This window comes from Saccopteryx leptura, chromosome 1 (assembly GCF_036850995.1).
Source record: "Saccopteryx leptura isolate mSacLep1 chromosome 1, mSacLep1_pri_phased_curated, whole genome shotgun sequence".
NCBI classification, from domain to species: domain Eukaryota; kingdom Metazoa; phylum Chordata; class Mammalia; order Chiroptera; family Emballonuridae; genus Saccopteryx; species Saccopteryx leptura.
Window position 1 is genome coordinate 259934398 of NC_089503.1, and position 17906 is coordinate 259952303.

Below are 17906 nucleotides of genomic sequence, written 5' to 3' on the forward strand. Positions count from 1 at the left end.
TCTCGAACCTGGGTCCTTCCGCATCCCAGTCCGACGCTCTATCCACTGCGCCACCACCTGGTCAGGCTAAAAATTTTTTTATTGGCCCTGGCCGGTTGGCTCAGTGGTAGAGCGTCGGCCTGGCGTGCAGGAGTCCCAGGTTCGATTCCCGGCCAGGGCACACAGGAGAAGTGCCCATCTTCTTCTCCACCCCTCTCCCTATCCTTCCTCTCTGTCTCTCTCTTCCCCTCCCACAGCCAAGGCTCCATTGGAGCAAAATTGGCCCGGGTGCTGAGCATGGCTCTGTGGCCTCTGCCTCAGGCGCTAGAATGGCTTTGATTGCGGCAGAGCGACACCCCAAGATGGGCAGAGCATCGCCCCCTGGTGGGCATGCCGGGTGGATCCCGGTTGGGTGCATGTGGGAGTCTGTCTGACTGCCTCCCCATTTCCAGCTTCAGAAAAATACAAAAAAAAATTTAAAAAAAATTTTATTGGTTGATTGAGAGAGAGAGAGAGAGACAGAGAGAGAGAGATCAGAAAGAAGAGAGTGAGAGAGAGAGAAGAAAAAAAGAGAAGCATCAACTCGTAGTTGCTTCACTTTAGTTGTTCATTGATTACTTTTTGTATGTACCTTGACTGGGGGCTCAATCTGAGCCAGTGACCACTTGCTCAAGCCAGGGACCTGGGACTCCTGCACTCAAGCCAGCAACCTCTGGGTTTCAAGACGAGGATCTGAGCATTCTGGGTGGATGCTCTATTCACTGTACCACCACCAGTCAGGTCATTGGTTGATTCTTGTATGTGTCCTGACTAGATAGCAAACCTGCTACCTTAGCACATTGGGATGACATTACAACCAATTGAGCTACCTGGTCGGGGCTCAAATACAATGGCTATTTCTAATAAAAACTTATAAAAATTGATAGAATACTATCTGAAGACAGAAACGCTAACTACAAAACCACAGAAAATGCCACTTTAAATGGTGAAATCTGCCTGACCAGGCAGTGGCACAGTGGATAGAGCATCAGACTGGGATGTGGAGGACCCAGGTTTAAGACCCCAAGGTCACCAGCTTGAGTGTGGGCTCATCTGGTTTGAGCAACGCTCACCAGCTTGGACCCAAGGTCGCTGGCTTGAGCAAGGGGTCACTCAGTCTGATGTAGCCCCTCGGTCAAGGTACATATGAGAAAGCAATCAATAAGCAACTAAAGTGTCGCAATGAAAAACTAATAATTGATGCTTCTCATCTCTCTCCATTCCTGTCTGTCTGTCCCTATCTATCCCTCTCTCTGACTTTCTCTCTGTCTCTGTAAAAAAAAAAAAAAAAGGAGAGCTAGCTGGTACAGGGATTATCTGTCTAGAAGGCACAAGATATTCTAATTTAAATATATATCTATATATTCTATATTTAAATATATTATTATCATTAATATTTTAATTTTAAAATATAGTTTATATATTTATATAAATATTTATCTATATATTTTTGAAAGATTTTTTTTTTGTATTTTTCTGAAGCTGGAAACGGGGAGAGACAGTCAAACAGACTCCCGCATGCGCCCGACCGGGATCCACCCGGCACGCTCACCAGAGGCGACGCTCCGCCCACCAGGGGCCGATGCTCTGCCCCTCCGGGGCGTTGCTCTGCCGCGACCAGAGCCACCCTAGCACCTGGAGCAGAGGCCAAGGAGCCATCCCCAGCGCCCGGGCCATCCTTGCTCCAATGGAGCCCCGGCTGCGGGAGGGGGAGAGAGAGACAGAGAGGAAAGAGGGGGGGTGGAGAAGCAAATGGGTGCTTCTCCTATGTGCCCTGGCCGGGAATCGAACCCGGGTCCCCTGCACGCCAGGCCAACGCTCTACCGCTGAGCCAACCGGCCAGGGCCTGAAAGATTTTATTTATTGCCTGACCAGACAGTGGCACAGTGGATAGAATGTTGAACTGGAACACGGAGGACTCAGGTTCGAAACCCGAACATCACTGGTTTGAGTATGGGCTCATCTGGCTTGAGCGTGGGTTCACCAGCTTGAGTGCGGGGTTGCTGGCTTGAGCCTGGGATCATAGACATGATCCCATGGTTCCTGGCTTGAGCCCAAAGGTTGCTGGCTTGAGCCCAAAGTCGCTGTCTTGAGCAAGGGGTCACTCGGTCTGCTGTAGCCCCCTGGTCAGGCACATATGAGAAAGCAATCAATGAACAAGCAATCAGTGAACAACTAAGATGCCACAATGAAGAATTGATACTTCTCATCTCTCTCCTTTCCTGTCTGTCTGTTCCTATCTGTCCCTCTCTCTGACTCTGTCTCTGTCAAAAATATATATATTTTTTACTTATTAATTTTTTTAGAGACAAGAGAGAGATAGAGAGAGAGAGAAAGGCAAAGGGGAGGAGTAGGAAGCATCAACTCATAGTAGTTGCTTCTCACATGTGCCTTGACTGGGCAGGCCTGGGGTTTCAAACTGGCAATCTCAGCATCCAAGTCAACTGTTTATCTACTGCATCACCACAGGCCAGCTAATCTTTATCTATATTTTTTATCTCCTGTCTTTTCTTTTCTTTTTTTTTTTTTCTTTTTTTTTTTTTTTTTCATTTTTCTGAAGCTGGAAACAGGGAGAGACAGTCAGACAGACTCCCGCATGCGCCCGACCGGGATCCACCCGGCATGCCCACCAGGGGCGACGCTCTGCCCACCAGGGGGCGATGCTCTGCCCATCCTGGGCGTTGCCATATTGCGACCAGAGCCACTCTAGCGCCTGAGGCAGAGGCCAAGGAGCCATCCCCAGTGCCTGGGCCATCCCCGCTCCAATGGAGCCTTGGCTGCGGGAGGGGAAGAGAGAGACAGAGAGGAAAGCACGGCGGAGGGGTGGAGAAGCAGATGGGCGCTTCTCCTGTGTGCCCTGGCCGGGAATCGAACCCGGGTCCTCCGCACGCTTCTCCTGTCTTTCTAAGGCACATGGCTACAGACAAAAACCAATAGTTTTTGGAAGACAAGATGGCGATGGAGTAGGTGGATGTACCAACTTCCACCTCCCAAAACTAAAGTGTAGATTACAAACTAATTTTAAGAACCATCATCTGGAAAAACCAATTTTGGACTAAACTAAGAGGACTCTCCAACCAAGGAACACTGAAGAAGCCACACTGAGACTGGTAGGAAAAGCAGAAATGTGGAGAGGGCTGCCCAGCTCCCCAGAGCAAACGGCAGCCAGGAGAGGTTCACATGGTGGGAAGTGAATTTAGCAGAGAAGGGAGGGTCCTGAGTCCCAGCCTGCAGCCCCAGAGCCTAGAAGAGGCATATGGACAGCTGGAAATAAGACAGGATACTGTCTGTGAGAAAGAGACTGATTTCTCAGACCCAGGATTCTTCTTAAAGGGACCGCGCAGAAAACCTCTCTCACAACCACTCACCCGGGGCTCCTGGGGATGGGGAGAGAGGAGAGGACCAGAGTAGCAAGAAGAGAGTGTAATCTAGGAGGCACAGGGGGAAAAATTTGAAAGACAGCCACCCTAACCTCTGGGATGAGTCATTACCCAAATCTGAAGTGAATATTTCCCCCTGGAAACAGCAATACCAGCAAAGGGAAGGAGGACACCAGCCAAACAAGCTCTCCCACAGCACTCAGAGCAGAGTCGCTTAGAAGGAGGGAGCTTTCGGGACTACAGTAGTGAGTCTTAGGGTCTGAGCTGCAGTGCCCTCACCCACACAGCTGAGGGCTCGCAGGAGGGAGGGTGGCGGTGGGACATGAAAGTGTGGTTCTGTTGGCAAGGGAGGAAGCCAGCTGGCACCACTGAGGCCCAGGTGTGAGCTCAGTCTTGCCGGGCTGGGGAGGAGGGGATGTGTAAAAGTGGTCAAGCCCAGCTGCAGGCCACCTGCAATCCAGCCTGCTGGGGGGGAGGGCAGAAGCCCAGAATGGGGGGAGACCTGCCCTTGAGCAAGGGCGCAGGAGCATACCTTGCCCCACCCACAGAACTGAGGCTTGTGGCTTGACTTGGGAACCTGCTTCTCCCGCCAGGGTGGAGCCAAAAGCCCAGAACAGGTGGAGTCCCACTATTGAGCGTGGGCACGCAGTCCTGCCCGGCCTGTGGAGCCAAGACTTGCAGCCATCCCACTAGTGGGCTCCTCCTGCAAGGGTGGGGAAAAAGCCTGGAATCAGGTGGAGACCCCCAGCTGAGCAAAGGTGCTCACTCCTGCCCTCAGGGTCAAGCATAACGCCACCCATGGGGGCGGGGTGAAGGCCAAGGCCACGAGGCTTATACACCCAAGCACGTGATCACAGCCACTCCCGTGAAGGAGAGGTAGAAACCACAGCAACAGCCCCAGTGGGCAGGCACCAGCAACGCCCATACCTGAATGCCCTAGGCAGCAACAGCAGAGGGGGTGGCAGGCCTGCAGACAGACCACACCTAGGGAACACAGAGGCCACACCCAGTGGACTCCAGTGGCCAAAACCTTCTTTTACACAGACAAAATGAGAAGGCAGAGAAATGCAACACAAATAAATCAAGAGAAATCCCCAGAAAAGGACCTGAATGAATCAGATATAACCAAATTACCAAATACAGAGTTTAAAATAATGATTTTTAGGATGCTTAAAGATATTAGAACAACAATAGATGGTCATTATGAACACCTAAATAAAGAGATAGCAAATATAAAAAAGGACATTGAAATAATAAAAAAGAATCAGTCAGAAATGACAAATACAATATCAGAAATGAAGAACACAATGGAAGGAATTAAAAGCAGGATGGATGAAGCTGAGAATCAAATCAGCAAGATAGAGGACAAGATAAATAAAGGCATGGAAGCAGAGCAGAAAAAAGAAAAGAGACTCAAAGTCTGAGGAAACTCTAAGAGAGCTCTGTGACAACATGAAGAGAAATAACATCTGCATCATAGGGGTTCCTGAAGAAGAAGAGAAAGAACAAGGGATAGAGACTTTGTTCAAACATATCATAGCTGAAAACTTCCCTCAATTAAGGCAGGAAAACATCTCAAAAGTTGAAGAAGCACAGAGAACTCCATTAAAGAGAAACCCAAAGAAATCTACACCAAGACACATCATAATTAAAATACCAAAGCTAAGTGATAAAGAGAAAATATTAAAAGCTGCTAGAGAAAAAAAAGACTATCACCTACAAAGGAGCCCCCATAAGGATGACATCAGACTTCTCAACAGAAACACTTGAGGCCAGAAGGGAATGGCAAGAAATATTCAAAGTAATGCAGAACAAGAGCCTACAACCAAGACTACTTTATCCAGCAAGGCTATTGTTTAAAATTGAAGGAGAAATAAAAAGCTTTCCAGACAAAAAAAAATTAAAAACTCAAGGAATTCACTGCAACCAAACCAAGGCTGCAAGAAATGCTAAGGGGCCTGTTGTAAACAGATCAAAGGAGAAAAAGAATATAGCAAAAGAGGAATACAGTTTTAACAAATAAAATGGCAATAAACAATTACATATCAATAATAACCTTAAATGTAAATGGATTAAATGATCCGATCAAAAGACATAGGGTAGCTGCGTGGATAAGAAAACAGGACCCATACATATGCTGTCTACAAGAGACACACCTTAAAACAAAAGATGCACATAGACTGAAGATAAAAGAATGAAAAAAAAATATTTCACGCAAATGGAAATGAAAAAAAAAAGCTGGGGTAGCAATACTTATATCAGACAAAATGGACTTTAAAACAAAGGCTATAGTAAGAGATAAAGAAGGTCACTACATAATGATAAAGGGAGCAATCCAACAGGAAGATATAACCATTATAAATATCTACACACCTAATATAGGAGCACCTAAATATATAAAGCAGACTTTGATGGATTTAAAGGGTGAGATCAACAGCAATACTATAATAGTAGGGGATTTCAATACCTCACTAACATCACTAGACAGATCCTCAAGAAAGAAAATTAACAAAGAAACAGCAGACTTAAAGGACATACTAGCCTGACCAGGCAGTGGTGCAGTGGATAGAGCGTCAGACTGGTATGCAGAGGACCCAGGTTCAAGACACTGAGGTCGCCAGCTTGAGTGCAGACTCATCTGGTTTGAGCAAAATCCCACCAGCTTGAACCCAAGGTTGCTGGCTCCAGCAAGGGTTACTCAGTCTGCTGAAGGCCCGCGGTCAAGGCACATATGAGAAAGCAATCAATAAACAACTAAGGTGTTGCAACATGCAATGAAAAACTAATAGATATCTTCAGAACCTTTCACCCTAAAGCAGCAGAATATACATTCTTTTCAAGTGCTCATGGTACATTCTCTAGGATAGACCACATGTTAGGGCACAAAAGTGGTCTCAACAAATTTAAGAAGATTAAAATCATATCAAGCACTTTCTCTGATCACAATGGCATGGAACTAGAAATCAACCACAACAGAAAAACAGAAAAATACTCAAACACTTGGAAACTAAATAGCATGTTATTAAATAACGAAGGGGTGAACAATGAGATCAAAGAAGAAGTAAAAAATTCCTAGAAATGAACAATAATGAGCATACATCAACTTAAAATTTATGAGACACAGCAAAAGCAGTCCTGAGAGGGAAGTTCATTGCATTACAGGCATACCTTAAGAAGCTAGAAAAAGCTCAAATAAACCACTTGACCCTGCATCTAAAAGAACTAGAAAAAGAACAGCAAGTAAAGCCCAGAAGTAGTAGAAGGAAGGAAATAATAAAGATCAGAGCAGAAATAAATGACATAGAGGCTAAAGAAACAATACAGAGGATCAATGAAACCAGGAACTAGTTCTTTGAAAAGGTAAACAAGATCGATGAACCTTTAACCAGACTCACCAAGAAAAAAGAGAGAGGACTCAAATAAATAAAATTAGAAATGAGAGTGGAGAAATAACAACTGACACAACAGAAATACAAAATTGTAAGAAAATACTATGAAGAACTGTACGCCAAAAAACTAGACAACCTAGATGAAATGGACAAATTCCTTAAAACATATAATCTTCTAAAAGTCAATCTGGAAGAATCAGAAAACCTAAACAGACCAATTACAACAAATGAGATTGAAACAGTTATAAAAAAAAAACAAAAAAGAAAAGTCCTGGGCCTGATGGCTTCACAAGTGAATTCTACCAAATATTCAAAGAAGAACTAACTCCTATCCTTTTCAAGCTATTTCAAAAAATTCAAGAGGAAAGAAGACTTCCAAGCTCCTTTTATGAGGCGAGTATAATTCTGATTCCCAAACCAGGCAAAGACAACACAAAGAAAGAAAATTATAGGCCAATATCCCTGATGAATTTAGATGCTAAAATCTCAACAAAATATTAGCAAACTGAATCCAGCAATATATGAAAAAATCATGCACCATGATCAAGTGGGATTTATTCGTGGGAGGCAAGGCTGGTACAATATTTGCAAATCAATCAATGTGATTCATCACATAAACAAAAAGAAGGAGAAAAACCACATGATAATTTCAATAGATGCAGAAAAAGCATTGGATAAAATCCAGCGCCCATTCATGATCAAAACTCTCAGCCAAGTGGGAATACAGGGAATATACCTCAACATGATAAAGGCCATTTATGACAAACCCACAGCCAACATCATACTCAATGGGCAAAAATTAAAAGCAATCCCCTTAAGATCAGGAACAAGGCAGGGGTGCCCCCTTTCACTACTCTTATTCAATATAGTTCTGGAAGTCCTAGCCATAGCAATCAGACAAGAAAAAAATAAAAGGCATCCAAATTGGAAAAGAAGTAAAACTATCATTATTTGCAGATGATATGATATTGTATATTTAAAAACCCTAGGCCCTGGCCAGTTGGCTCAGTGGTAGAGCGTCGGCCTGGCGTGCAAAAGTCCCGGGTTCGATTCCCGGCCAGGGCACACAGGAGAAGTGCCCATCTGCTTCTCCACCCCCCCCCTCTCCTTCCTCTCTGTCTCTCTCTTCCCCTCCCGCAGCCGAGGCTCCACTGGAGCAAAGATGGCCCGGGCGCTGGGGATGGCTCTTTGGCCTCTGCCCCAGGCACTAGAGTGACTCTGGTCGCAACAGAGCGACACCCTGGAGGGGCAGAGCATCGCCCCCTGGTGGGCAGAGCGTCGCCCCTTGGTGGGCATGCCGGATGGATCCTGGTCGGGCGCATGCGGGAGTCTGTCTGACTGTCTCTCCCTGTTTCCAGCTTCAGAAAAAAAAACAACCCTAAAGTCTCAGTCAAAAAACTACTGGACCTGATAAACGAATTCAGCAAGGTGGCAGGATATAAAATTAATACTCAGAAATCAGAGGCATTTTTATAAACTAACAATGAACTGTCAGAAAGAGAAATGAAGGAAGCAATCCCCTTCACCATTACAACCAAAACATAAAGTACCTAGGAATAAATTTAACCAGGGAGATTAAAGACTTGTACTCGAAAAATTATAAAACATTGATAAAAGAAATCAGGGCCTGACCAGGCGGTGGCGCAGTGGATAGAGTGTCGGACTGGGATGCAGAAGACCCAGGTTCGAGACCCCGAGCTCACCAGCTTGAGCGCAGGCTCATCTGGTTTGAGCAAAAGCCCACCAGCTTGAACCCAAGGTCGCTGGCTCCAGCAAGGGGTTACTCGGTCTGCTGAAGGCCCGCGGTCAAGGCACATATGAGAAAGCAATCAATGAACAACTAAGGTGTTGCACGTGCAATGAAAAACTAATGATTGATGCTTCTCATCTCTCTTCGTTCCTGTCTGTCTGTCCCTGTCTATCCCTCTCTCTGACTCACTCTCTGTCTCTGTAAAAAAATAAGTAAATAAATTTAAAAAATTAAAAAAAAAAAGAAAGCAGGGAAGATACAAACACGTGGAAGCATATGCCGTGCTCATGGTTAGGAAGAATAAACATCATTAAAATGTCTATATTATCCAAAGCAATTTATAAATTCAATGCAATACCAATTAAAATACCAATGACTTACTTCAAAGATATAGAACACATATTCCAAAAATTTATATGGAACCAAAAGAGAACACGAATAGCCTCAGCAATCTTGAAAAGGAAGAATAAAGTGAGAGGTACCACACTTCTGGATATCAAGTTATACTACCAGGCCATTGTACTCAAAACAGCCTGGTACTGGCATAAGAACAGGCATACAGATCAATGGAACAGAACTGAGAACCCAGAAATAAACTCACACTTTTATGGACAACTGATATTTGACAAAGGAGGTAAGAGCATACATTGGAGTAAAGAGCCTCTTCAACAAATGGTGTTGGGAAAATTGGACAGCTACCTGCAAAAAAATGAAACTAGACCACCAATTTACACCATTCACAAAAATAAACTCAAAATGGATAAAAGACTTAAATGTAAGTCGTAAAACCATAAGCATCATAGGCAGTAAGCTCTCTGACATCTTTCGCAGCAATATATTTACCGATTTATCTCCACGGGCAAGTGAAATAAAAGACAGGATAAACAAATGGAACAATATCAAACTAAAAAGCTTCTGCGCAGCTAAAGACAATAAGAACAGAATAAAAAGACAAACTACACAATGAGAGAATATATTTGACAATACGTCTGATAAGGGGTTAATAACCAAAATTTATAAACAACTTATAAAACTCAATACCAGGAAGACAAACAATCCAATCAAAAAATGGACAAAAGAAATGAATAGACACTTCTTCAGAGAGGACATACAGATGGCATATGAAAAAATGCTCAACATCACTAATCATTAGAGAAATGCAAATTAAAACCACAATGAGATATCATCTCACACCAGTCAGAATGGCGCTCATCAACAAAACAACACAGAATAAGTGCTGGCAAGGATGTGGAGAAAAGGGAACCCTCCTGCACTGCTGGTGGGAATGCAGACTGGTGCAGCCACTGTAGAAACCAGTATGGAGATTCCTCAAAAAATTAAAAATCAAACTGCCTTTTGACCCAGCTATACCACTTTTAGGACTATACCCCAAGAACACCATAGCACTGTTTGAAAGGAAGAAATGCACCCCCATGTTTATGGCAGCATTGTTTACAATAACGAAGATCTGGAAACAGCCCAAGTGTCCATCAGTGGACGAGTGGATTAAAAAGCTTTGGTACATATATACTATGGAATACTACTCAGCCATAAGAAATGATGACATCGGATCATTTACAACAACATGGATGGACCTTGAGAACATTATACTGAGCAAAATAAGTAAATCAGAAAAACTTAAGAACTATATGATTCCATACATAGGTGGGACATAAAAATGAGACTCAGAGACATGGACAAGAGTGTGGGGGTTACGGGGTTGGGGGGAGGAGAGGGAGGGGTTTGGAGGGGCACAAAGAAAACCAGTTAGACCTGTGGTGGCACAGTGGATAAAGTGTCAACCTGGAAATGCTGAGGTTGCCAGTTCAGAACCCTGGGCTTGCCTAGTCAAGGCACATATGGGAGTTGATGCTTCCTGCTCCTCCCCCCTTCTCTCTCTCTCCTCTCTATAATGAATAAAAAAAAAGAAAAAAAAGAAAAAAAAAGAAAACCAGTTAGAGGTGATGGAAGACAATTGGACTTTGAGAGATGGGAATGCAGCATAATCAAATGTCAAAATAACCTAGAGATGTTTTCTCTGAACATATGTACCCTGATTTATCAATGTCACTCCATTAAAATTAATTAAATAACAAAAAAAAAAACAATAGTTTTTCTGTATTTGATGCAAAATCAACTGGAAATGGAAATGGGGTATACCATTTATAGTAATGTCAAAAATTATATAATTCATAAAAACAAATTTTACGTAAAAGCCAAAGGAGTTATATGATGGCCAAGAAAGGAGACACAAGTCATCTGAGGGATGTGCTACAAGGTTAGGAAGAAAGAATTCATATAACTTACTTATTATGCAATGTCACAATTCACAGAGAGCAACTTATGTCCAATTAGAATCCCAACAGGGGTTTTTTGAAAATGGAAGGAATGATTTCAGTGTTCAAATGAAATAATTGAAAGTTTATCCCAAGATCATGAACAAGAAGACTAGCAACGAGGACTCTGACTTGACAGATATATAAATATACACAAGAGCCATCATAGTCAGAGTATGGTCCCTACTCAGAACAAGACAAACCATTAAGAAATAAAGGTGAAACCAAAGTTTATCTCAATATAACAATGGTACATTGTATTTTTTTTTTTCATTTTTCTGAAGCTGGAAACAGGGAGAGACAGTCAGACAGACTCCCGCATGCGCCCGACCGGGATCTACCCGGCACGCCCACCATGGGGTGACGCTCTGCCCACCAGGGGGCGATGCTCTGCCCATCCTGGGCATCGCCATGTTGCGACCAGAGCCACTCTAGCGCCTGAGGCAGAGGCCACAGAGCCATCCCCAGCGCCTGGGCCATCTTTGCTCCAATGGAGCCTTGCCTGCGGGAGGGGAAGAGAGAGACAGAGAGGAAAGCGCGGCAGAGGGGTGGAGAAGCAAATGGGCGCTTCTCCTGTGTGCCCTGGCCAGGAATCGAACCCGGGTCCTCCGCACGCTAGGCCGACGCTCTACTGCTGAGCCAACCGGACAGGGCGGTACATTGTATTTTAATTCAGGTGGTGAAAATCACAATATAAGGTACAAAACAAATGAAGGCAATCCATCTGCGAGAACAAAGCATAGACTCCTATCTCACACTATAGTCCAAAAAACTCCAGATGGATTTAAAAATTATGAGAACTTTAGAATATGTGTATAACTTGTGAATTAGGGAGCTTTTACAAACTAAATAGGAAACTCAAAAGATCTGAAAAAGGTAAATGTTTGATTTCATAATGAAAAAATGTATGGCAAATAATGTCATAAAGCCGAAGACAAAAGACTGGGGAAATTATGTGATAAAGAATCCAAGTTAACCCGGGCTGGTTGGCTTAGCAGTAGAGCATAGGCTTGGTGTGTGGAAGTCCCAGGTTTGATTCCTGGTCAGGGTACACAGGAGAAGGAACCATCTGCTTCTCTACCCCTCCCCTTTCCTTTCTCTCTCTCTTTCTTTCTCTCTCTTCCCGTCCTGCAGCCATGGCTTGAATGGTTTGAGGAAGTTGGCCCTGGGTGTGAGGATGACTCCATGGCCTTGCCTCAGGCACTAAAATAACTCAGTTGCCCAAGCAACAGAGCAGTGGCTCCAGATGGGCAGAGCATCGCCCTGTAGGGGGCTTGCTGGGTGGATCCCAGTTAGGGCTCATGTGGGAGTCTGTCTGCCTCTCACTTAATAAAAATTAAATTAAAAAAAATAAGAATCCAACTTAATTGCCTGCTAACACAAAAATAACCACACTTTTTTTTGGAACAATATAACAGAACCCAAAGCCTCTACAACATTACATTCACAGTGCCTAAGCTATATTGAAAAATTATTAGACATATGAATAAACAGAAAAGTGTGACTCATTTTTCTAAAGAAAAGGTTATCAATGGAGTATAACCCCAAGATACTCCAGGTACTAGAATTAGCAGACAATGATTTTAGAGCAGCTAAAAATTATGTTACATAGGAAAATATGTTCACAATGAGTGAAGAGATGGGGCACCTCATCAGAGAAATAGAAAAAAGAGATATTAGAAAAGAGCCAAAGAAAAATAGACATTCAGACCAATGGGACAGAATAGAAAGCCCAGAAATAAAACCACATATATATAGTCAAATAATTTTTGATAAAGGGGCCAACAACACACAATGGAGAAAAGAAAGCCTCTTCAACAAATGGTGCTGGGAAAACTGGAAAGCCACATGCAAAAGAATGAAGCTGGACTACAGTTTGTCCCCCTGTACTAAAATTAACTCAAAATGGATCAAAGATCTAAACATAAGGCCTGAAACAATAAAGTACATAGAAGAAGACATAGGTACTCAACTCATGGACCTGGGCTTTAAAGAGCATTTTATGAATTTGACTCCACAGGCAAGAGAAGTGAAAGCAAAAATTAATGAATGGGACTACATCAGACTAAGAAGTTCTTGCTCAGCAAGAGAAACTGATAACAAGATAAACAGACAGCCAACTAATTGGGAAATGATATTTTTAAACACCTGCTCAGATAAGGGCCTAATATCCAAAATATACAAGGAACTCCTAAAACTCAACAACAAACAAACAATCCAATAAAAAAATGGGAAGAGGATATGAACAGACACTTCTCCCAGGAAGAAATACAAATGGCCAACAGATATATGAAAAGATGCTCATCTTCTTTAGTTATTAGAGAAATGCAAATCAAAACTGCAATGAGATATCACCTCACACCTGTTAGATTAGCTATTATTAACAAGACAGGTAATAGCAAATGTTGGAGAGGCTGTGGAGAAAAAGGAACCCTCATACACTGTTGGTGGGAATGTAAAGTAGTACAACCATTATGGAAGAAAGTATGGTGGTTCCTCAAAAAACTGAAAATAGAACTACCTTATGACCCAGCAATCCCTCTAGGGGGTATATACCCCAAAAACTCAGAAACATTGATTCGTAAAGACTCATGCAGCCCCATGTTCATTGCAGCATTGTTCACAGTGGCCAGGACATGGAAACAACCAAAAAGCCCGTCAATAGCCTGACCAGGTAGTGGCGCAGTGGATAGAGCGTCGGACTGGGATGCTGGGATGCGGAAGACCCAGGTTCGAGACCCCGAGGTCGCCAGCTTGAGCACGAGCTCATCTGGGTTGAGCAAAAAAAAAGCTCACCAGCTCGGACCTAAGATCCCTGAGCAAGGGGTCACTCGGTCTGCTGAAGGCCCACGGTCAAGGCACATATGAGAAAGTGATCAGTGAACAACTAAGGTCTCACAACGAGAAACTGATGATTGATGCTTCTCATTTCTCTGTTCCTGTCTGTCTGTCCTTATCTATCCCTCTCTCTGACTCTCTCTCTGTCCCTGTAAAAAAAAATAAAAAAATAAAAAAAATAAAAGCCCGTCAATAGATGATTGGATAAAGAAGATGTGGCACATATACACTATGTAATACTACTCAGCCATAAGAAATGATGACATTGGATCATTTATAGCAAAATGGTGGGATCTTGACAACATTATACGGAGTGAAATAAGTAAATCAGAAAAAACCAGGAACTGCATTATTCCATACGTAGATGGGACATAAAAGTGAGACCAAGAGACATTGATAAGAGTGTGGTGGTTATGGGGGGAGGGGGGAGAGGGAGAGGGAAGGGGGAGGGGGAGGGGCACAAAGAGAACTAGATAGAAGGTGACAGAGGACAATCTGACTTTGGGTGATGGGTATGCAACATAATTGACCGACAAGATAACCTGGACATGTTATCTTTGAATATATGTATCTTGATTTACTGATGTCACCCATTAAAAGTAAATAAATAAATATAATAAATTTAAAAAAAAAAGAGAAAAGAGCCAAGTGGAAATTCTAAAACTGAAAATATATAATACCTGAAATTTTAAAATTCTCTGGATGAGCTAACCAGCACAGGGCAGATGACAAAAGAATCAATGAGCTTGAATATAAATAGATAAAAATTACTCAATCCAAAGAACACAGAGGAGGAAAATGGGCCCTAAAGCAAGAATTAAGCACCTGTGAAACAACTGAAAAGATCTAACATACATGTACTTTCAGTCCAAGAAAAAAGAGAAGGGCATAAATAATATGTGAAGATATCAATATTTGTTGAAAAAAAATTTTTTATACATTTAAAAAGCTCAGATTAGACGCCTGACCTGTTGTGACGCAATGGATAAAACGTCAACCTAGAACACTGAGGTCACCGGTTAGAAACCCTGGGCTTGCACGGTCAAGGAACATATGAGAGTTGATGCTTCCTGCTCCTCCCCCCCATTCTCTCTCTCTCTCTCTCTCTCTCTCTCTCTCTCTCTCCTCTCTAAAATAAATAAATAAAATCTTGGCCCTGGCCGGTTGGCTCAGTGGTAGAGCGTCGGCCTGGCGTGCGGAAGTCCCGGGTTCGATTCCCGGCCAGGGCACACAGGAGAAGCGCCCATCTGCTTCTCCACCCCTCCCCCTCTCCTTCCTCTCTGTCTCTCTCTTCCCCTCCCATAGCCGAGGCTCCACTGGAGCAAAGATGGTCCTGGCGCTGGGGATGGCTCCTCGGCCTTTGCCTCAGGCGGTAGAGTGGCTCTGGTCGCAACACAGCGACGCCCCAGAGGGGCAGAGCATCGCCCCCTGGTGGGCAGAGCATCGCCCCCTGGTGGGCGTGCCGGGTGGATCCCGGTCGGGTGCATGCGGGAGTCTGTCTGACTGTCTCTCCCCGTTTCCGGCTTCAGAAAAATACAGAAAAAATAATAATAATAAATAAATAAATAAATGAAATCTTTAGAAAAAATAAAAAGCTCAGAAAATCATAAGCAAGATAAATACAAAGAAATACACACCTGGGCTCGATCAAGTCAATATCCTGAAAAACAAAAACCAAATCTTTCTTTATCCTTTTTGTTTTGTTTTGTTATTGAGAGTCAGGGAGGCAGAGAGAGACTCCCGCATGCGCCCTGATTAGGATCCATGGGGCAAGCCCCCTACCTGGCAATGCTCTGCCCATCTGGGGCCTCTGCTCCATTGCTCAGCATCTGAGCCATTTTAGAACCTGAGGCAAGGCCATGGAGCCATCCTCAGCGCCTGGGACCAACTTGCTAAAACCGTTTGAGCTGTGGCTGCAGGAGGGGAAGGAAGAGAAAGAAAGAGAGAGAGAGAGAGAGAGAGGGCGAAGGGTGGAGAAGCAGATGGTTGCTTCTCCTGTGTGCCTTCACCAGGAATCAAACCCCTGACTTCACAAAGATCAAATCTTGAAAGAAGCCAGAAAAAATAATACATAATATACAGTGGAGCAACCTTATTAATCAATCAACTTTTCATCAGAAACTATGGAAGCCAGAAGAACCACACTGGTAGCAGTCTGGGCCCAATCAGGAGACAGAAACTAGCTTAAAATAGGGAAGTTCTGAAAGACTAACCATAAAATAAAATGAAACTCTAGATGGTTTCCTAGGGCTGAGGAAGTGTTTCCAAGGAAGGGAAAATTTGGAACAGGTTCAGACCTGCTCAGAGAAAATGTGGTTTGGCCCACCAAATGGCAGAAATGTTTGCTGGTTTGGCCATGCCATAGCTGGTCTGGAGTTGCTGGGCAAGGAAAAGGTGGAGGAGTAGATGATCAGCAACTGGTGATGTGAGCACGTTGGGAGTCCAGGTGCTGGTGGTGGTAGGAGGCCTGCAGTGCACGGGCCACCATGAGGGCTCTGGTTTGGGAGTCAAAAAGGCTGGAGAAATGTTTTCACCAGATTGAGGTCCAAAGTCACAGAAGAATGATGATCTGTACCCACGACTGGGGCTGTTTCCTCCCAGAGAGTCCACACCTCCACCTCTGACCCTCCCTTCAGGCCAGCCTCTTCTTTTTGCAATGTTTCAACCACACCCTCTACCGAGAAAAGTTAACGTCATACTCATGTGGAAGGAGACTAAGGAAGTCCTTTATAAGAGTTCATATTGAGAGGTTTATTTGAAGATTCAAATAATCCAAAAGGAGGCATAAGAGGGGGAATACAAGACTAAAACAGAGACAACATAAATAAAAATAGTAAAATGGTAAACATAAATTCAGCCAGATCATTGAGATGATAATGAACTAGACACCTCAAGATAGAGTTGACCAGAATCAATTCATTTTCAAAGACCCCCTCGTTTCATGATGAACATTCTGGCTTCACCTGTGTGATGGCCTGAATGTCCAACCCCCTAACCCTAGCCCCAAAACAGCTGGGCCCATTCAGAACAAGGGGTAATGTGAACTGAGTCATAAGAGCAAACAGACCTGAGGTCAACTCCCCTGTGGGCAGGCACAGTCATTGTCCCCATTTCACAGAGGAGGAACCTGATGTCTGAGAAGCCAACATACTGTATGTCTTATTTCTTTATGTTGTTTCTGATTTGCTGCCCATATTAGACTATGAGCTGCCCATAGGTGGGAACATCTGTCTCTTTGTTTGCTCTTGGATTCCCAGAGCTTAGAACAGCCCCACACAGTAAGTGCTCAACAGATGTTTATGGGTGAACAAATGGATAGATAGATGGATGCATGAATGGATGGGTGAATAGATAGGAGGGATACATGAATAGATGAATGGATGGATGGATGGGTGGATGGGTGGATGTAGCCCAAGCTTCAAAACTTAGGAGTTGGCAGCTTCAGGATCTGAACTGGTCCATCTGAGGGTCCATCCTGGGGTTTTATCAACCATGTGATTCAGCCCTTTTGATGAATCCAACCAGAATGAGCAAACGGACAACAAAGTAAGAGAAATGAGATTACAACAAACACACAAGCTGAGTGGCTAGCTCAGCAATTTTGAGTAAATTCTTTTGAGCCTCAATTTCCCTATGTGTCACATGAGCTAAGCTCACTTTCACCAGCTCCCAAGATGTGAAAAACTTTCCAGGCTGGGCCCACAGGGTTTTGAAAGACCATCAGGGTTTTGAAAGACCTTAGTAGTGCCCCTGCTCTGAAGAGTTGGTGTAAAGCTAGTAGCCACGGCCACCATCATAGCCGGCTGGCCCATGTAGGTTCACATTTGATTCGGGCAGTCAGTAATGAATGGAGCCAAGAACTGGTGGGCCATTACCTTTAATCCTAGCTTGCACCCGGCGGGCAAGAAATACATACAGTGGACTCCAAAACCCACTCATTCAGTGCTCACAAAGCTACTGACTTATCCGTTTCCTAGAATCTAAGGTTTCTAACCTCACCAGCCTCATTCATCTGTTTCCCATCTTCTTCTCTCTGCACAAACTCTGCACAAACTGGCTTGTTCTTCAGCACTCCACCATCTTGGTTGCTTCTCCTGGCCTCCTCCACGTGGCCTTTCTCTGCTCTCCTACAGCATGGGCTCCTCCTAGAACGTAATCACTCTTCTCCAGAACAATGTGATCTCTTTTGGCGTGA

At 43.8% G+C, this 17906-nt stretch overlaps 1 protein-coding gene across 1 annotated transcript in view; it reads right to left on the reverse strand.

The window, feature by feature from the left end:
• IQCN (IQ motif containing N) overlaps positions 1-16199 on the reverse strand; it is a 30333-nt gene extending 14134 nt beyond the window's left edge. The window contains 1 exon segment of the mRNA XM_066371646.1: positions 16145-16199. Coding sequence (XP_066227743.1) covers positions 16145-16199 — 55 coding nt within the window.
• Between the last annotated feature and the right edge of the window lie 1707 nt (positions 16200-17906).